The sequence below is a fragment of the Amphiprion ocellaris genome, chromosome 8, assembly GCF_022539595.1.
Source record: "Amphiprion ocellaris isolate individual 3 ecotype Okinawa chromosome 8, ASM2253959v1, whole genome shotgun sequence".
In the NCBI taxonomy this organism is placed as follows: Eukaryota; Metazoa; Chordata; class Actinopteri; family Pomacentridae; genus Amphiprion; species Amphiprion ocellaris.
The window spans coordinates 11,429,230-11,451,514 of record NC_072773.1 but is presented as its reverse complement, the minus strand read 5'-3'; the positions used below and the strand labels follow the sequence as shown (position 1 = coordinate 11,451,514).

General features: G+C 39.0%; 1 protein-coding gene across 3 annotated transcripts; it reads right to left on the bottom strand.

Annotated features, from left to right (window-relative positions):
- Window positions 1–17,368, bottom strand: fam131c (family with sequence similarity 131 member C). Of its 3 annotated transcripts, XM_055012573.1 has the most exons (7): window positions 17,060–17,368; window positions 15,253–15,314; window positions 14,055–14,272; window positions 11,399–11,483; window positions 3,495–3,740; window positions 3,125–3,214; window positions 1–646 (listed from the first exon to the last, which is right to left on the bottom strand). In XM_055012573.1, the coding sequence occupies exons 4-7, from the start codon at window positions 11,454–11,456 to the stop codon at window positions 375–377; spliced, it is 666 nt and encodes a 221-aa protein (XP_054868548.1). In that variant the 5' UTR covers window positions 11,457–11,483; window positions 14,055–14,272; window positions 15,253–15,314; window positions 17,060–17,368; the 3' UTR covers window positions 1–374. The 3 variants fall into 3 exon arrangements, with proteins under 3 accessions (XP_054868548.1, XP_035801469.2, XP_023120326.2); XM_035945576.2 differs by lacking the exon at window positions 14,055–14,272 and having other exon boundaries at window positions 1–643; window positions 17,060–17,367; XM_023264558.3 differs by lacking the exon at window positions 14,055–14,272 and having other exon boundaries at window positions 17,060–17,366.
- Window positions 17,369–22,285: the final 4,917 nt, after the last annotated feature.

The following is a 22,285-nucleotide window of genomic DNA, read 5'->3' as shown; positions in this document are numbered from 1 at the left end:
TAATGCACATAAAGTCAAACTGATATTTTATAACAAGATATATACACCAGTACCATTTGACTGTTCACAGTTCGCTTCTACATATATTATGAAAGTGTTTAATGTACATTGAATACAAAATTAAATTGTAACAGTTGAGCTATGTACATTCACAAAAGTGTAAGTCTCAACCAAGGAGAAAATATCTGGGGTCTTTGTGTTTAGGGACCAGGCTCTCAAACCTTTCCAGAAAAAGCCATTCAAGTAGTTGCCTCTTGAGAGATCTCACAGCTGTCTCCCTTTAATGTTTTTCTATCTTTCATTGCTGGTGGTTGAGACTCAAGTCCTCTCACAAGGCTCCTTTTCGAGACTGATGGCTTGTCTTTTCTCCAAGCCTAGTTGTAAAAAACATCATCCTCGGATAGCGAGCTGCTGTCTACATGTCGGACAGCAGCTTCTGCAGTCACAGTGTTTCTGTCCTCAAAGGGCTGAGCTCTGTCCGGCTGGATGCTGGGCGTTGGGAAAATGGGGTTGACTAGCGGTGGACAGACCAGGTTGACTGCACTGCTGTTGCCATGAGTCTGGGCATGAATGCTGTACAAGTGCTGGGGAACACCAACACTTCCACCATCGAGCAGGAACTGAGACAGGAAGTGGCTCTGTGCTGCTGAGAAGGTATAACAGTGTCAGTCAAATGGTTGTTTCTTGAAAAAAAAAAGAGCTATTTGAATTTCACAAATACAAACACAAACAGCCAGGTTTCCTCAGGTGAAGCAATTTCAGAAGGTCTATTTACTGTAATAGCAGTAATAGAGATTCACACACTACCGTTCAAAAGATTGGGGTCATTTAGGAATGTCCTTGTTTTTGAAAGAAAAACATTTTTTTCAATGAAGATAACATGAAATGAATCAGAAATCCAGTCTAGACATTGTTAATGTGGTAAATGGCTATTCTAGCTGGAAACAGTTGATTTTTAACCCCTTAACGCCTATTGTCGCAAATTCACAACATAGCACTTTCATTCAGACTGCAGCCGAGATACCGTATCCATTCCCCCAATGCCAGTTGTGCATATTCAATATGTACCCATTTCCAGCAACCATCACTCCTGTGTTCTAATGCTACATTGTGTTAGCTGATCATGTTGAAAGGCTAATTGACGATTAGAAAACCCTTGTGCAATTATGTTAACACGTGACTTAAAGTATGAATTTTCATGGAAAACATGAAATTGCCTGGGCGACCCCAAACTATTAGTGTACACAGAGCTTTAACTGGAACAAATAAAAGGTGCTGCTCTGAACCAGCTGTGGTCACTAGTACATATTGGACAACAGAACTGTAAATGACATTTGAAAACAATTTCCATTTAAATGAATACATTTAAATTCACAAAGACATATGTGCAAGTAACTGTCTTTGATATAGCATATGCTAAATTCCCCTTCAGAGCTGGATCTTCTTTGTGCAATATATAGATAGGATGAAAAGAAAAGATGTTATGCACAGCAGTTGTTCAGTTCAAACAGATGGAATTTTGCCTCTACAGAACCATGGCAATAACTGTAAATGTCAGACTGTCAAACGTTTGTTATTACAGATATGAGACAGAATGGGACCATGAAGGGGTCACACTACATTTAGGAAGGGAACAATAGTGCCATCTGTAGCCTCTGTGTAGTTCACACTGCAGTGAGGACTTAACTGACTGATGAAGCCTCCTTTGAGCAAAATTCTTTAGTCAAATCCATATCAGTCAATATTAGGAAGTCTGCAGTCAAAACATGAAACCGTAAACAGTAAGATATGGTCCCACTTTCTGTTTGTCAGTGCCTCCGCCCCTTTCAACTGACTGTAACAGCATAGTTTTAAAAACATAATTTCTGTCTGATAAATTTTGTGAAGCTTTATCTGTGGATCATCTGTATCACTCTAGTGAAGAGAACAAAAAACGTGTGGCTTGTGATTTTGTTTGTTGTTTAAATAACGCCCAACATGGCAGTTGCATCAATTGGGTTGACATGACAAGCTAACATGTCTCTGCCTTAGTATCGCTCACAGTATTACACGGTACAAGAAGTATTTGTTTAAAGCAGCAACATCAGTGGTTAGTAGGCTTTGCTTGTTACACCTCCCCTTAGCGGTCAAACACTGGTTCCTTAAAATAAGGTCCAGTGTCCATGAACCAAGTTTGATATGCTACACCGTTGCTTAGACATGATCTTACTTGGCTGTTTTGCTGCTAGTTTTAATAGGCCATAACAGAAGGATGCTTTCAACACTCAAAAATCTTTATCAAAAATATTGTAAGGCTTTGTCTGACTTTAAACTTAAGCTTTATAATAAAAGTAAATTTAAGTGAAGTTTATGTCATAGGGTGCTTTAACTCGGCTTTATCCAAGGAATGCAACAATATTTTTGAAATCTGAGTATGTGGTTCCAGAAGTGTTTGTGGTATAGACAGCAAACGTGGAGAAAAGAATCAGTGTCTGTCTCCAATTATTGTGCCAAAGTTTTTACTATATGGGGCTGCTATAGACTTGAATGGCAGAAAAAAAATACTAATTCAATTCAATTCAATTCAATTTTATTTATATAGCGCCAATTACAGTCAAATTGTCTCGAGACACTTTACAGAACCCATGTGCCTGACCCCCAGAGCAAGCCAAAAGGTGACAGTGAGAAGACAGTGAGAAGATACAAACACAATGGGTGCCTACAAAGCTTTGCTTCTTAACCTCCAGTAATGAAAATGTCTTCAAAATAGTATAAACTGCATACATCAGGCTGAAGGTTCAGACATTGGAGCAGCCCAAATATGGTGACAAGAAATTTTTAACTGCCAAAGTAGATCTGATGATATGATAATATACAATCAATTATGCTGTGACAACATAAAAAATGTTGTAAAAAATCCATTAGTAGCATTAAAGAAAAGGCTTCACAGTAAAAAAAAATAAAGAAAGGATTTTATCAGTCAAACCCAGAAACAAACTGTTACAAATGAAATGGCCTTCTATGTTGTTGTTTTAATCTTTTGTTTCAAACAGATTGGATCTGCAAAGTCTGCAGTAAGTCCTGAAGCCCTTGAAAAGGAAATGAAATGGAAATTCAACATTTAAAGCTCTAGTGACACACCAACCTTGTAAGCTGGTGGATGGCTGCTCTAAGTTGTCGTTCATGGACCACATATTCATGGCTGCCTCAGCCAAGGCAAACTGCTCTGCTACACCTGAGAAACACAAGTATAACAAACACAGTTTATGTTGCTTTGCTCTGACGTCATTAGCTGCTGTTTATCACAAAGTCTAACAACATCACGAATGAAAGCAAACTGATTAAGTGCGCTAGATTTTAGTCTCAGTCATTGGACCTAAGGGCTACTGATTGTTGTAGATGCTCATCTGCACAAGCCAATCAAACAAAAACTACATCAGAGGGATTAGAGCATCACGTCATCTGCACTCATCACATCGTGCTTTTCCTGAATGAGACTCATCCTTCTGCCTCACCTGCAGCAAAGCGAGCTTCCTTGATCTCGTCTGTCATTTGGGAGTAGTATTGTTCATCTTCCTGCAGCTCGGCCCCCATCACCCCCCAGCCTCCACCTCCTTTACCCCAGGCCCCGCTGCAACCTCCCCTGCCTCTCCCGGCCTCACCGCATCCACCCCAACCCTTCCACTCAATCAGGTGAGCTACCCGCCCCTGGGCCATTGCTGTCGGCTTGGTGATGTGATCCTTTATCGTGGCAACCAGACCTGAAAAACAGGAGGAGAAGAAGGGATACATGTTGATAAAATGGATGGCATTATGGATAACCAGTGTGGTAACACAGGAACAAAAAAGATGACAAATTGAAGATAACGTAGCTATATGAAAATGTATACAGTAAGATAGATATGAAGAGTGAATAAATGCTACAGCATTGACAGGATGTTGAAATGTAAATGGAGACATGAGAATGTAAGCTACCAAAAGAAGGTTTTATTTAAGGTGAAATTCTACTCTTTTTTCTTGCATTTATCAGACTTGAGAGTAAGCATTTCTAATTGATTTGCATAACCTGAGCGATGAAAAAAAGTATTTCTCCTGCTGCCTTTTAATGTAGAGAGTCACAGAGAACAAATTGAATACGTGTTTCTGCAGCACTGTATGGAGAGCACCTGGCTGGGAAACCTAATGAAGTAAACATGGTATAACAGTTTTGATACTTGTTGCTTGGTGGAGTTTCTAAGTCTTAGGGGAAGTTAAATAACAGGTCTTTATAAGTCCTGCAGGTTTGATAGACTTGTCAAGCAGTATGTATGTGTTACTATGTTCCTGTGTTTCTACATTAGTGTGTGGTTTATGATCCATGAAATCACTGGGCTGTCTGTTCAATTATTGTGTCAGAAATTGTAATCAAGTATATGACCGTGTAGGTCAGGTTAGCTTTCTGTCAATTTTTGATCATAGAAGCTAAAATATACTCATGGTAATTATTAAAAGACTATATCATACTGATAAAATCCACTGCTGCTATATACATGTGAGAAAAGGCTGTATGGGTCATTCCATTTTGTGACTCATGAAATACGTGGTTAGCATGTGAAGTGTCAAAAGAAGCTCTGATAGGAATGTTCTGTGAGCCCTTCCTGTGTCATTACACTTGGTAGGAGACATTCTGCCAGCCTCAATGTTCAAATCACAAGATGTACTAAAAAACAAATGGACAGACAACCTGGGTCATATTGCAGAACGTACGAATTAAAGAGATATAAAAGGACAAAAACATAAATGTTGAAAAGGTAAAGGTCAAAAGAGAGAGAGAGAGAGAGAAAAAAAGGTTAAGATAAGAATTTATGGAAAAAGGCAGAAAAATGTCAAGACCAGGAAGTGGGGCAGGGTGGCTGTGTCATGGGGTAGCAAGCTTAGATATGGAAAAAAAACAACAGAAGTGGAAGGAAGAATATTTCACACCGAGAAACGGATAGTGTTAAATCCAAGGCAGGCACTGGGGAATCAAAAAAATCATCACAACCATGGTATTTTCATATGTTATTTGTTGAATACCGACACTATCTCACCCCCCGTTCAGACACTGATGACTCTGCCATGAGACTCTGATCTGGCTGAATGCTGATGGTGGGAGAGCTGTTTCCATCTATCTGAGTGAACTGCACACTGCAGGAAATTCCAACTTGTTTTTCAAATGGGGTATTTTGTCCACATTGCGTTCTGAACAGGAACAACCTTTAACAGACTGGCATAGCTTGATGCAGAACGGTAATGTGTTTAAGGTGTTCCCAGAATGCAGTGGGCAGCAGTAAGTCAGCCATGAATTCTCTGCTACTTTATGGATATAGTGAAGTAAAGTATTTAAGGTACCACTGGCTCCCCGGAGGACTCCTGCACACTGCACTGGTCAGCCTGTTATTATGTCTGAGCATAAGCAATGTGAATCCAAAATGTCACATTTACATGGTCGATGTGTGAACAAAACTATAACACTGACATGAGTTTGCACAATTAGATGGTAGATAAACCTTCAACCTGCATTACCTGCAAGGGCTATGTATATTTTTGGCTCCCTGCCTTTTCTTGTTTCGGATTAGTTTTCTTTTCATGTGAGTCTTTTTGAATACCGTTCCTTTCCTGTGCAGTCTTGAAAAGAGAAGAGTTGACAAGATTGTTGATGTGCTTATCTGAGTCGCCTCCATTTACTACTGTGCACTCAAAGCAATAAGCTTAGTAAGCAGTAGCAAGTGCAGCACTGACTACAAAACACAAAGACATTCTCCTATTCCGATGAATTTAGGACATTATGTAAAACATATCTGTGAAGGCACCATTAATGCTGGAAGGTACATACAGGTTTTGGAGCAACATATGCTGCCATCCAAGCAGCGTCTTTTTCAAGGAAGTCCCTGCTTATTTCAGCAAGACAATACTAAGCTACTTTCTGTGTGTGTTACAACAGCGTGGCTTCATCGTAAAAGAGTGCAGGTTCTAGACTGGTCAGACCCGTCTCCCACTGAAAATGTATAGCGCTTTATGAAGCACAACATATGACAACAGAGACCCCAGACTGTTGAGCAACTGAAGCCATACATCAAGCAAGAATGGGAAAGAATTCCACCTGTGATAAACATGCACCTGTCTTAGTTTTTTGGAACCTGTTGCAGGCATGAAATCGAAATAAGCAAAAAACAAACAAATAAACAAACAATGCAGTTTATCAGTTTGAACATTAAATATCTTGTCTTTGTAGTGTATTCAATTGAATTTACAATGAAAAAGATTTTCAAATCATTGCATTCTGTGTTTATTTACGTTTTACGTTAATTGGGGTTTGTAGTATAATAAAATATGGTTGTTAGCACAGTCGCCTCACAGGTAGAAACATCCTGGTTTGCACTCCAGCCTGGGCCTGGGATCTTTCTGTGTGGAGTTTGCATGTTCTCCTTGTGCATGTGTGGGTTTACATCAGGTTCACCAACTTCCTCCAACAGTCCAAAAACATGCTGAGGTTAACTGGTAACTCTAAATTATCTGTAGGTGTGAATGTGAGTGTGACTGTTTATCTGTATATGTAGCCCAGTGATAGACCAGTGACCTGTCCAGGGTGTCCCCTGTCTTCACTCTAAGTCAGCTGGGACAGACTCCAGCCCCCCACAACCCTAATGAGGATTAAGCAATGTAAATATGATGGATGGATAAATTATTTATATCTTATTAATTTTCTTGCTCTTTAGCTGCTAAATGCTCTGCTATTTTCCGCAGCTTGTCACTAAGTTAGTCTGTGCTTGGTGCAGTATTGTTTTTGTTTAGCAGATTTTTTTTTGCTCGAAATAATGTTGATGAAAGCAGTGATACTGAACTAAAAGTAATGCTGCCAAAATAACAAGCGACAGACACTGAAGTGCTCTGTCCAGCATTTGGGAACTGCAGCGTTGGGTGATAAGTTTCTTTGTGTTCATCACTCCAGCGACCCCCTCCTTTCACATTATTCACTTAATCCATGCTGAAGATAGCAGCTGTGGGGCTTTTATGGAACCAGAACCTCATAATATTAGCACTTTTTTAACATAAACAAACCCTGTAATGTCACACTTAGATATGTTAATAGGAACCGGCAGATGGTTTTGTTGGATTTCAGTGTGGAAGTGAGAATCAAATGACTGTAATGTAATTGCCGTTATTATTGATAGCACAATTCTTAACTGAAAGAGAAACAAGAGAAAAAACTAGAGCAAGCAACAAGCTTGACAACATATCATCTAAGCTTCTGTGTTCACTGTAAGAAGTGATTCAGTTTCTCAGACTTGTTTATCATGTTGCTACAGTAAACAGAGGCTAGGTGTAATGAAGTACCCAGGGTCAGTAGGGAGTAAGTCACTTCATAAAAATAGACATATATTGCATTTGTGGAGCATGACTCTTTGGTATATACTGGGAGATGCCAAGCACATGAGCAAACACAATCAAATGAACAAATAGGAAAGGTATGAAACCTGGAGCTACATTCAGGGCTCGTTACTTACCAGGTGACATGAGAATAATTCTGGACAGAACATTCAGTTCTCCTAATGGAGGGTAAAATTGGTTAGTACTGTAGTTTGCCAGTTAGCAAGGAGCTACTGATTTCAAGCAGTGATACCCAAACTACTAAACAGAAAGAAAAAAAAACAAATTGAAGCTGTAGTGGTTTGAAAAATAAACATGAGATTAAACTATGCAAGATAAAATGATTCAACAATTATCACTTTGCAGTAATTGCATCACTTCTAAACAGAGCAGTAGGTGTAAAAACTAACTAGATTTACTATATTAAAAATGTCGACCACACAGTAGGAACTTAATTCAACAAAAGTCAATACTGAGATTCAAACCTTTATATAAATTTTATTTTTGTTAACAGACTCAATCCTCCTCAGCACAAAGGACACCCAGTTTCTAGAGAGAGTCCTACTTGTACATTCACACTCTCCAGGGGATTAACACTTAACTAATTACACCAGTGTAGTTCAACAAACAAACAAACAAAAAAAAAACAGAGGTTCCCCGGCTGCCCTAAAATGTAAGTTACTTGAATTTAGGCTCATGTCATTAGGAGGTTTGACTATGTAAAACTACCTAAGTACCTGATCTTGTGAGATTTTAAGATATTAGTTTGAATCAACCACTGTAAATGCAAGTGTGCTTTCCATTTACATTTCCTGAGTTTAAGAAGTGAACTGTTCATTTGCTATGAAGAGAGCTCCCAAAGCTGCAGTGACTTTGTTTAAGTACATGGGTCATTCCACAATTGGAGGACATTTTACATCCCACCCATCAAATTCCAAATAATCCATGTACGAAATACTAAAACAAGCAGTTGTTGTGTAAACGTACTTGTCCTGAGACCAAACCTAAAAAAGACTAGGAGAAAAGAATGTTTGAAAATATTTTTAAAATACCAAATAAATCTGGCGTTCCCCCGAAAATATTATTTTTGTCTTGTCCCACCCCCTTGATGACCAAATTGAATGTCAAATAGATAATAGTCAAAGAGTAAGGTTAGCAAACAACAAATAAAACATGGTATAAAAACGATACCATTGATGTGTAAGCTGAGCCAATCAAGCCTTTGATAGTTTATTACATATTATTGATGAATATGTAGCAGAAAACTGTAAAAGAGAAGGTTTATTTTTCAACTATTTTGAAGCCCAAATGTTCTCCAGTTCTGGAATGACCCATCTGATTACTGGGTTTTGGACTGAATTAACCTTTATTGTGATTTTCATTACTGTGAGAAGAAACAACCATGACTAAACTTAACATGTATTAAAATCACATAGCAAGTTTCATCATGAAGGTTAGTGCGCTGGTAAGGTGATGTTGCTTCTTTAGAAAATTAATGAGTTGAGTGAACTTGCTTCATTTATTCAACCAACACATAAAGTCAAAAGACTTCAAATCAGAAGAGTATGAGTTCTGACAAAGTATTCTCATTGCCAGAGCACCACAAAGTTGTGCTTTTCAAAGGTGCTGGTGTGTCAGAGATACCCACACAGAGTCTTTGGTGCCAGTGCCACCTGAGGCAACGTTCAGGGCTGATAGAAGTATGGCAGTTTTCTATTTTAAAAGAGTCACATAATTAGGTAGGGTACAGTGTTTTCACCCAGGGGAATGTCGTTCGTTTCCTCTATTTGACCATAACTACTTTATTCTGTGACTGAAGTCTCATTTTCACTTGCGGTTTTTCACTTGCTACTCAGTTAAGTTCTGACACCAAAACTGCTAGGTTAGGTTTTAGGAAAATATCATGATTTTGGTTAAAATACACCCTGCTGAAACATAAATGTGAGCAGCTAACAATATTTTACTACTGTGTCATGGTGTCTGTTTGTGACATTCTGGGATGTGAGCAGAAGGCATCCTGTCACCAAGCAAGTGCATGTTTTGTTGGCCATGTTTACTAGAAGTTACTGATCATTGTCTTTCTCTGAGGTAATTTCCAGATATCAACACTGTCATGGAGTGCCCATGAAAGCGATGACAAGGGACTGATGGTTTTGATCAGTGTCATCGGGGCAAATAGACTGAAGACAATAGGAGGGTTTGGAATGGGCTGAGTTGTGTTCGGTTTGTTGTTTGTTTGTTCCACGAAAGATAAAATAATTTGAATCCAGAGCAAATTTTCATTTACTCTTTATGGAGAACTATGTCATGGTAAACATGAATAATTGTTCATAATGTATACAACCTGCAGCCCTTCCTGTACACAGCAGCTTCTTTTTTTATAGGTAATGGTGGAGGTTGGTGCATTTATGTAGTGAGTGAATGTCAGTGAGTCGTTAGTCTGGAGGACAGAGTGGTCTGACTGCACCTCATATTCACTCTGCTGGAGGGTAGAAAAAAGCCCCTTTTTGATTCTTTAAAACCAATCAGAATTGTATTTGAGTGTAGTGATGGTGGTGCGCCAAAAAAGTGAATTGTGTTGTAGAATGTTTGCGAACTGGCAGCTGAGTACTGTCATTAAAATGATTAATTCACAGAAAAACAAGGAAACAAGATCTAAATATTCTGCATACCCTGACATTTTCAGTTGCTATTTTAAAGGCGAGAGTGTCTGCACATTAAAAATGATGCAAAAGGGTACCCAGTATATTCAAATTTGATCTCAAGGGGTCCTAACAAAGTTACTGTATGTCTTGAGTTGCAAGTAAGAGCAGGCTTGCTCTGAAGTAGTCTGAAAATAAAAACTAGAAAATTTAAGTTTGTATTACTTTAAATAGAGATAACCGTTGAAGTAGAATTTTAATATATATATGTGTAGTAATGGGTAAAGATGAGTTCATTTCAAAAATCCTGCATGATGCCTTATAGCCTGTGAACTGCATGTATGATATGTTAAAACAGAAGCATGTTTCCATAAAATTTGCTCAGCATGTTCATAATCTAATAGAGATAAACCTATTAGATTTTAACGACCATCATTTCCTTTAACAATATCCTTGCACAAACCCTGCATTCTTTGACCCATTAGACAAACTATTGGTTTTCTAATTCGCTGTTTACACTTGTGCTGTCTAATGAACATGTCAGTTTCTTGGAGCTGCTGATAGCGTTCCAGCCATTACTGTTAATAAAATCACTCAGCCTGATGCATCTTTCAAACAGAGCCATACAAGAAGAATGAAACCAGCAGTGTCTGCATGATATTATTCTAAATATGATTACATTTGTACAATAATATTTGAGTTAGACCAGTGAGATCTGATTTGAGCAGTTGGGTTGTCGGCTCTAAGTCTGGAGAACCTGCATCAGCAATTTAAGCGACTGACATCTGATTAAGTCTGAGTAAATGTTAAACAGCGTTTTTGTTTTTTATTGGATGGAATCTGTCACTCTCAAAGCAGGTGTCAGGTTCTCAGTCGTCTGTCTAATGTCTCCATTTGTCTAACATATTCATGAGGTTTTCATGACCTTCATAATTAGACTGTCAGCATAATAAAGAAGCTTTCACTTGGAAAAGTTCAGCAAGGCATAACACATTAACTGAGAAAATGAGCCTCCCGCAGAGAGGGGGGAAGCAGTGAAGATGAGGCAGACACAGGATGGAGAAAGGAAGATGAAAATGAGGAGGAGGCACCGACATAGGAAGAGCAGTGAGCCAGAGTTAAAGGTTGAGAAGAAAATCAAATGGGAGAAGGAAATGTGTCTTGTCTGTTATGACTTTACTGAATATGTGTGTGAGAGAGGGTGTGTGTGTGTGTGTAAGATAGAAGGAATTATATTACTAACCTCCCATGGTACAAATCCCCCTCTGCTTTTATGCTATTTTCATGAAGAATATGCCATGCAATGAACGTGTGTGTGTGTGTGTGTGTGTGTGTGTGTGTGTGTGTGTGTGTGTGTGTGTGTGTGTGTGTGTGTCTGTGGGTCTCACCAATCAAAGAGGATGTGGCCAGCTCTCCGATATCGTAGTGGCTGTTTTTTTCTGCCATGCTGCCGTAGGAGGGATTCTGGTCATCCTGCACAGCATGATGCACAAAAATAAGTGATCTTTATCACTGATGCTAGGTGGAAAGGATGTTTTTTCCCATTACAGCTATGAATTTTCTTCTGAGTTTCGAATGGATAGAGGGGCATGTAACTGTTTGAAACATGCAAATCACCAGAATTACATTTATGAGTATTATGCACAAAACAAGATTGTAGATACTAACACATACATGTACAAGAACATTTACAAACATCCTCTTCTAGCAAACACGTCCTATGTGTGATGAATGAACCCACATATTCCCATTCTTTTTTTTTTCAAAGGAAATGGTGATAATAACAGCCAGAAATTCTGCAGACTTCACACCCAACACCCAAACAAAAGAACGAACAAAAGAAAGTATTTTAAGTCTGTCTTGAGTTTACACCCAGATAACTGTGTAACTATTTTCCAATACATCTAATAGATTCCTCTGGACTGAGGGTAATGTCTTTCCGGTTTTTAAGATGATGTAAATTAAATGGGATTAAATGCGCATATATATATATATATATATATATATATATATATATATATATATATATATATATATATATATATATATATATATATATATATATATATATATATATTTGTGCTGTCAATCGATTAAAATTTTTAATCACATTAATCACAGGGTTGCTGTGGATTAATTTCAATTAATCGCGATTTAAATATCATTCATTTTCAATCTATATTAATTGCGTTTCATTTTGCGTGAGGAAACAGATTCAAGAAAGAAGGGAATGTATATGCACTTAACATGCTTATTAAACACCTGTGCTTCAGTGGAAAAGAAAACTCCTTCCTGTAGAGTGTTCATATTACTGTAAGTTGGTGGACTGTTCCGTCTTTGGGAAGTTTTTTGTATTAAAAAAGAGGGCCAACATGCTGTTTAGTGCAGGGGTATTCAACTAAAATTCAGAGTTCCAATCAGAGAAAATGTATTAAAACAAAGGCCCAGGAAATCTTAATGTCAAATTGAATTATTGTGATATATGTTGATGTAACCTGGTAGTTTTATTAGTGTCTGCATGTAATCAGTTACTGAAATCAAATAAATTCAGCATGGTTCAAAAACATTTTGACAACATTTATTAATAAATAACTTTTGATATAACTGTACATCTGAAAAAAAAAGTGAAAAATAATGACTAAACAACCTGAACCGACTTATATACATATTTAACAATATCTAAATCTCAAAAAATTTAAACAGTTGAACACTTTTACATTTTTTTCTCTCTTATATCACTCTCCTTATACCCCTGCTGCTTAATGGGAGAACTGAGCTGCCAGTATTCTGAATCGTGGGCTGAATGGTGTCAGGGTCGTTCTCAAACACATCTGGAGCTCATTGGTGAGTCTGGAACCATATTTAGTTTATATTATATTCATAGTTGAGAAGCTGCCTTACAGCTGTATGTTGATCCAAACATACTCAACATGTGCAGGGTGACTTTCCTCTCGGTGTCGATTTGTTTATTATTCTGCCAAGGAACACAGCGGAGTTTATGTGACGATCGGCGTACATTTGTCTGTGAATCTGTCTGTCCGTCTACAACATTACTCTAAAACAGACCAACGGATTTGGATGAAATTTTCAGGGAAGGTCAGAAATGACATGAGGACCACCTCATTAGATTTTGGTAGTGATGCGGCTTATAGTCTGGATCCACGGATTTGTTAAGGATTTTCCATTGCGAGATATAGCGGCCTATAATAAATGACCAGATTCTATGTTGCCATGATTTCTGAATACACAAATTGAGGAATGAACAGTCTTGGCGGAGCACTGAACTCTCTGAATGCATTTCTTGTTTATCTTTTTGTCCGTCCTCCTCTCGTCTGTCCCTCACCTGTTTTCTGAACTCAGCTGGATGTTTAGACTGGAATGCAGAGACCAATTCATTGGCTGAGTAGCGTCACATGGGATGGCTGAACTTGTACCTAATTGGTCTGTGTGTTTCCTGAGCTGATAAACTAATGCCGTAAACACTGGAAAAGCTGCACCAGCAAAATAGAAGCAACCCATCAAATTTAAAACACGTGAAATGCCTTGTTTCAGGGATTTTGAGTCATTTGAGTCATGCATTAATTACGTTAAAATTTTTAATCTGATTAATTATAGTGCTGGATTAATCTGCGTTAACTCACTGATTTTGACAGCCCCAATGTATGTGTATATATATATATATATATATATATATATATATATATATATATATATATATATATATATGTATATATATATATATATATATATATATGTATATATATATATATATATATATATATATATATATATATATATATATATATATATATATATATATATATATATATATATATACACACACACACACACACACACACACCGATCAGGCATAACATTATGACCGCCTGCCTAATCCTGTCTAATATTGTGTTGGTCTTCTTTATGCTGCTAAACTCCTCTGACCCAGTGAGGCATGAACACAGCACCTCTGGGGATGTCCTGTGGCATCGGGGTGGTGGCAGTGAATTCTGTGGGTCCTGTGGGTTGCAGGGTGGGACCTACCTAGATCAGGCTTGTCCTGTTACATCACACAGATGCTCAATAAGATTTGGATCTGGGGAATGTGGAACCCAGGTGAACATCTTAGCTCTGTCGTGTTCCCCGGGCCACTCCTGAGCAGTTTTTGCAGTGTGTCGGGATGCATTGTCCTGCTGAGGGTGGGAACTGGCATCAAGGAGTGCTGTTGTCATGGAGGGTGAGGGGTTGGGAGGTTGCTTGACCTGCAATGTTTTGGTAGGTGGTACATGTCAAACATCCACATGAATGTCAGGACTCAAGGATTCCCAGCAGAACATTGCATTATAACAAGATGATAGATGTTATTCACTTTATTAGCTGTCAGTGGTCATAATGTTTTGGCTGATCGGTGTATATTGAAGTGAGGGAAAGAGTAGAATGTCATTATATATTGTCAATTATGTTGTAAACAAAAGAGTATTAAACAAACCAAAATATGCTTTCTGCATACATGGTTCCCACTGTAAAGTGTGGAGGAGGAGGTGTGATGTGTGGGGGTGCTTTGCTGGTGACACTGTTGGGGGTTTATTCAAAACTGAAGACACGCTGAACCAGCATGACTACCACAGCATCCTGCAGTGACATGACATGACATCCGGTTTGGGCTTACTGGAACCATCATTTATTTTTCAACAGGACAATGACCCCAAACACACCTCCAGGCTATTTAAGGGCTATTTGACCAAGAAGGAGAGTGAAAGAGTGCTGCGTCAGATGACTGTGCCTCCACAGTCACCTGACCTAAACCCAGTCCAGATGTTTTGGGATGAGGTGGACCTCAGAGTGAAGACAAAAGGGCCAACAAGTGCTCAGCATCTCTGGGAACTCCTTCACGACTGTTGGAAAACCATTTCAGGTGACTACCTCATGAAGCTGACTGAGAGAATGTCAAGAGTTTGCAAAGCAGTAATCAAAGCAAAAGGGGGCTAATTTGAAGAAATTAAAATACAAAACATATTCTGGTTTGTTTAACACTTTTTATTTACAACATATTTCCATATGTTCTTTCATAGTTTTGATGCCTTCAGTATTAATCTACAATGTAGAAAATAATTAGAATAAATAAAAATCATTGAATGAGAAGGTGTGTCCCAAGTTTTGACTGGTACTGTAAGGGAAGTCGATAGTGAAAAGACTAACATCAGGCCAAACCCTACAACATAACAGCAGGGCTTCTACTTACTTTGACAGATGATGGCTGACCCTCATCAGTCTGCTGCAGCGTTGATACGGGGAGGTGGAACTCTGTGGGGAATCAATCAAACACTAGTGCTCGGTTTATAGTGTGTGTGTGTGTGTGTGGCATGTGTGTGTGTGTGTGTGTGTGTGTGTGTGTGTGTGTGTGTGTGTGTGTGTGTGTGTGTGTGTGTGTGTGTGTGTGTGTGGCAGTTCCTTTTGTGTATGTCAGTGCGTGTGTGCATTTACACACGAGGATCATAGTCTTTCAAGACCGTTGTCAAGTCAAGTCAGGGGTCAAGCGAGGCTCATATATAATGGATAAGAAAGAGGGAGAGACTGTTGAATCCTGTTAGAGTCATTCAACCAAATCCTTTCTGCATATTTAGTTTTGCACCATCCCACACTGGTTATTTGCTTTTTAATTGATGGTGATGAGGCTCACATGAAGAGCAGGAGAAAACAAAGTGCAGCTCAGTGCAATAGAGAATTAACATTATAAGAAAGGTCAGCAGACACACATTCGCATACACACACAAGAATACAAACACATGCTTGGTGTCTCCCCAGGGAGGTCTTGTCGAGACAATTTGCTGTCGCTATGGAAACACTACAGCAACAGGAGGTGAGTATACCCATCCACTTACCTAAGTCACGGTCACCAGCACACACACGCACGCACGCACACACACACACACACACACACACACACACACACACACACACACACACACACACACACACAGGACTGGTTCTGATCTATGGTCTCATCAGATGCTATTAGCAGGTCAAGAAACCCCATCATGATTTCTGAATCAATTTGCTGTTCGTGTGGGGTTGAATCCCAGCTGCACTCACACACACACACACACACACACGCACACACACACACACACACACACACACACACACACACACACACACACACACACACACACTCTCTCTCTCCTGCTGTTCTCTTATCTGTTCGTCTGGAGCCTCACAGCTACCTCCTCTCTTTCTTCCCAGCTAGAAAGCGCTCAGTACCCTCCATCGTTTTAAAAGGGGCTCTTTCAGAACAAAAGCAGACTTTGTCTCACAACATTTTTCCAGACAGACCACACACTGCAGCTGAAAACAATGTCTAAGACTGTAAAATGTTGCTAAATGTCATGTTCTATCAAAATAACAGGTGGATTGTTTGGTATCACAGAAAGCTAGTACACCTCAAATCAATGTTTAATCTCCCTGGAGCTTTTGTTCTGATCGCACAAATCACTCCTTGTGTTCTTCCTGAAAGAGGCCCTGCATCCAGTGAAAGCACTATTGTTTTACAGCTTTTAAGAAGCAACAAACACAAACTTATTTTCCACTAAAGCTGCGACAGAGAGCAAATCTGAGAGAGCAAATTGCAACCCAAGTCACATCTTCAAGTCACGACAAGTTGAACATGAGCTTCAGATGAAGGTGTCATATCCTAAAGCCACTGTTGGTCTCCTCTGATCCACACAATGCTCATCACCAAGCTCCCACCCCCGAGAGCAATCTCCACAGCCTCATGCAAGAATAGATGTGAGAGAAAATAAGTGTCCAGATTAATGTTGTATGGCAGAATGTGTCATGTATCAGTTTCAGTCTCTTATTATATACTTTCATTGTAAACATGCCTGTTTGGCTGAAAATGAGGTTCAGGTGGTTTTATCCTCCATCCCGTTGTTGACTGCTGTCAGCTCATCCTGCAGCTTGAACTAACCCTCAAACATGCACACACACACACACACACACACACACACACACACACACATAGAAGCAGGCAGGTGGACTCAGGCACTGACCTTTGTGACCTTTGCAGAGGCAGGCACCCATGGTCTCAGGACAGTCGGCTTGTTATCTGTTCACCATGGTGGACTGAAGATGTGGAAGATGAGGAGCAGGCGAAAGAAATGTGGAAAAGGATGAAGGAAGGGAAGAAGAAGCAGTAGTAGCAGAAGTGTCAGTCAGCAGAGGAGCAGAGAGGAGTGAGAAAGTGAGGCAGGGGGAAAAGTAAGAGCGAATGCCAGATGAGCTTATGCATTGGCTGACTTCTCTATATAGGAGAAGAGAGGTGAGAGAGCGACACACAAAATGTGGGGAGGAGGGTGCACAGAAAGAGAGAGAGACAGAAATAGGGAGAAAGCATGATTGCCTGTTTGCTGACGATTTTAAATCCCCTCCTCTCTAGTTCTTCTACTCTCCTCCCACTCCGTCCTTCCTCTCCATCCTATTGTAAATTTTAGACTCTCACTGTGAGGGCTTTTTGACACCGCTATATTTTGGGCACAGTCATATATGCCTGGTAAAGACCATAGAGTATATTAAATTGAACAGAATATCTGCACTGGGGTTTGATTTTTTTGAAATCTAATACATAAGTAATTCTGTTTAAAACCCGTCATGAAGGAAGATAAAATCATTTTAAAATTGTTACAGAACCAAACATTTCTCTGAACTGGAAATGTGGAAACTTTCATTTGAGATTTGTTTCAGTCTTGGTCATCAATACAGCACTTTTCTTATAGTACAGAATAATGTGTCTGTTATTAATGCATAATTTAAATTGGGCACTATTACTGCACATTATACAGCTTTGGAACCACTAGTTTCTGCCTCATCCTCTGCAATTTTCACAACATTTTCTTCCTCAGGATGAAGCTGTTTTGATTACGAGCAGGTTAGCGATGGTTCTCTCACTGTAGCCCTCTTTGTTTAGCAACAAGATGGCTGTCTTCTCATCTCACAGTTTTTCATCTTTTAGGCAATGATGAGGATTATCAAGTTTATGTAATTGTTGCTTGCTGCCAAGTGCTGTCTTAAAAAAAACAAAAAAACCTCTGGATTTGTTGTGTTTTTCTGTATGGTTCTATAATGTCATCTTACTATATGAGATGCCTTGAGATGACATATACTAAAAGGTTTTAGAAACCCCAATTTTTCCATTTTTAAATTGAAATTAAAGCAGTTCAAGACCAATAAATAGCTTGAAATGGTACAAAGGTAAGTGAAGAACTGCCAGAGGTTAAAAAGAAGGTAAGGTTATCCAAAACTGAAAATTATATAAAAAGGCCTTTTTTTTGGTAGCAAGAAATGGGTTAACAACTTAAAGCTGTTCTGCAGCAACGGAGGTGGAAACTCACAGTGGCACCATACCCTCTGAGTATTATTTGAACAGTAGAAAGTTGCTGTATACAATGTAAAAATGTAGGTCTTTCCTACAGAGAAACTGTGAAGAAAGTCAAGGTGTCAAGGTGTACAATTTTCTTCACCATCAAAAGACACTTGGAAACTGGGGGAAACTCTGACGTGAAGAGATCTGGAAGACCCAAATCCAAAACAGAAGACAAGTTCTCACAGTCAACAGCTTGCATGATAGGCAGCTCACAGGACAACAGCTTCAAGCACAGCTTAATAGTGGTCGTAGTAAGAAGTCTCATTTTCAACTGTGAAGAGAAGACTTGGAGTTACAGGTTTGACAGGTGGAGTTGTAGCAAGAAAGCCATTACTAAGATATTAGAATAAGAAAAAGAGGCTGTCTGGGCCATGAAACACCGCCAATGGACTACTGAGGACTGGAAGAAGGTATTTTGGACTGATGAATCAAAATTTGAAATCTCTGATTCATCATGCAGGATTTTTGTACACCATCAAGTAGGAGAAAGGATGGTTCCTCAGTGTGTGACATCAACTGTCAAACATGGAGGAGGAAGTGTGATGGTCTGGGACTGTTTTGCTGGATCCAGTGTTGGTGACTTGTACAGAGTGAGAGGTACCCAAAAGGCTACCACAGCATTCTGCAGCACCATGCAGTACCCTCTGGTATGTTCCTAGTTGGTCAGGGGTTCATCCTACAGCAAGATAATGACCCAAAACATAAGTCCAAGCTATGCCAGAACTACCTTAGGAAAAAAGAACAAGATGGTAAGTTTGAAAACATGGAGTGGCAGCACAGTCTCCAGACTTAAAACCCATGGAGCTGGTTTGGGATGAACTGGACAGAAGAGTGAAAGCAAAGCAACCTACGAGTGCCACACATTTCTGGGAACTTCTGCAACAGAGTTGGGAAGAACATTCTGAAGAATATTTGATTTCCACTGCAGAAAGAATGCCATGAGTGTGTTCAGCTGTTATATCTGCCAAAGGTGGATACTTTGATGAATCAAAAGTTTAGAATATATTTTGGTTTCTAAATTCTTTTTTATTAAACTTCATTTGTTTATTTGTTTTATGCTTTCATTTCTGAGTACAATAAAACATTAACATGCAGAATTTCCAACAAAACACTGAAAACATTGGGGTGTTCTAAAACTTTGATCAGTATTGTATGTTGTACATTGGTGAGAATATACATTACAAGCACCAAATAAATGGTGGCTCAAAAAATGTTTTCAGCCATCAAGTGTAAATTTTGAAATTTTTACCCTTTTAATAGATCATATTTGAAAACATATTTTATTGCATGTATTATTGAATTAGTCAAGACTCTGTACTTATTTAAGCACTCTGCTAAAATTCAGATAAAATTATCGGTGTCAAAGGTCTGTTGTTTAGACTTTATATAAGCGCAGGTTGTCTCATAATTATTTCCCCAGCTGTACCTTCAATACATCTTGTCAGTATGGTCCTCTCAGTAACTGACTGAGGATGTGAAAATAAAGCTAAATGATGCCTACAAGGAGAGGAACAATAAAAAAAAAAATATTAAAGTGCCTCCAGCTTGCAATTTCAGTGTCTGAAATGTCATAAAGCTTAGAGTCAAAAAGAAATTCCCCATAAGACTGCAAACAAGCTCAAGCCACAAACAGGTTTTGCATGGACAAATCTGCAGACAAAAAAGTTAAGTTAGCATCTGAAGCAATGCTATGAAGAGATGAAGATACATCTATATATATGTCAATATGTCACTATGTATGTAGGGCTTCGTACCGTTTGTGGTTGTGATCACAGTAAAGGTTCACAGTAAGAGAAATAATCAAATACCTGAGCACTGGGAGAATAAGAGTTTTCAAGTGTATAAACAAATTTAATGCAGGGACAAAATGAATATCCATCCATCCATTATAAATTCACCGCTTAATCCTCATAAGGGCCACGGGGTGGCTGGAGTCTATCCCAGCTGACTTAGTGTGAAGGCAGGGGACACCCTGGACAGGTCACCAGTCTATCACAGGGCTACATATAGAGACAATCAATCACATTCACATCTATGGACAATTTAGAGTTACCAGTTAACCTCAGCATGTTTTTGGACTGTGGAAGGAAGCTAGAGCACCTGGAGAAAACCCACGTATGCACAGAAAGAACATGCAAACACCACGCAGAAAGATCCCATGGGACACGAACCGGGGATCTTCTAGCTGCAAGGCAACAGTGCTAACCACCAAGCCATTGTGCAGCCACAAAATTCATATAATTTCTTTCATTTCATTTATCTGTGGTATTTACTGAACAGATGGTGATGTATAGCTGTGATGTATCTTCTCTATAAACTTGCCAATCTGACTCCAGTCTTTATTTGAAGATAATCGCACCTTTACACCAACACACACTCGCAAAAATACACTCATACACATACACCTGAAAAGAAACAGTCAGATACAATTTTCCTCTTCAGCTCTTATCGTCGTCATTTTTCTCAGATTCTTTCTGGCACCAAGCTGCCAGTGTGACTGGGGCTTTGCTGACATCACCAGCTGCAACAGTGCCCTTGCCTTCATCGTGAGGAAAATCCTGTTACCATGGTAACCACGTCACTCCATGCTTTTGAGGGTTTTTTTCGTAACTAATTGGCCAGGGAAAGCAGGCAAAGAAATGTTTGATGGGAGGATGATGCTGAGGAAGTCAGCACAACATCAGATATTGACCTCAACACTCAAGGAAATCTCAGCTCAGACAGAGAGGACGCTGTGATGTCTTCATTTTAGCTGTTGTCTTTTCATATATTCTGAGCACACAGAATCAGAGTTCTACACATGGACAAGGAATGTGATGCATTCAGTAATAGTCCTCATTCAAGTGTCTCTTGACAATTATGAAAATGTTACATTATAATATTTTGTAGAACCTCAGTGTTTTGTCTTGTTGGAAATGCAATACCACATAGTTAATGGTTTTCATCACATGAAAACCTGTTTGAAAAGATTTTTGTTACGCTGCGTACATGAACCTACATTTTTATTAGCCTGTAACCACATAAAGACCACAGGAATGTCTTCGTGGTTTCCTCATGGACTCATGGGTTCATGGGTTTCAGGAGTCCTCTTCAAGCATACATATACAAGTTTACATTTTTAAGCAATTTGTGTTCCAGGAAAACTCAATAAACCATAAAACCTCATCAAGAGATTATGAACATCTCTCAAGAAATCCACAGGCCTCTGTAAGTGCTGTTTTTTTTTTTTTTTTTTTAAAAAGGAAAGAACCCCCAAACCTTCATTAATCTTCTGAAAATCTTCCTGGAGGAAACTTTTAAACACACTGCAGAAACTGTACAACATGTTCAACAGAAAGTGGCCTTTCATTGTCACATTGAGCTCATAAAGAAACTTTTCAAAAGATAACAAAGGGAAGAAGTCCCTATATTTGGAAAAAATTAGAATTCTCAATTTACCCTTGAATGCTTTTATTACCACTGGAACAACCCCCAACAATGTTCAGTGAACCTATCACAGTATGGTGGCCTTGAAGTCCCTCAAGAAATCCCACAGAGAAGCTCCAGGAACCTTATCTTTGCCTCAACTAATGCTCCCCTGGAACATTCTGAACAGTCTCTGTCCTCTGAAACCCTCTTTGGTTCCTGAATCCTATATGGAAATAAGGACAAGCAGAGGGCAGGCTCAGGAGCAGTCTGACCTCTTGTGGTAAAAAGGCAAAACTGCATCAGATCTATTTTCATGTACCTGATGCCATCCATCTTAGAAAACTATGACAGCCTTTTAAATATTAGCTCTTTGTAACTGCATTGTTAAACCAAACAAGGCATGCAGTCAAGCTGTGCATGCCTTGAAATTACTGAGAAATTGCTTTGC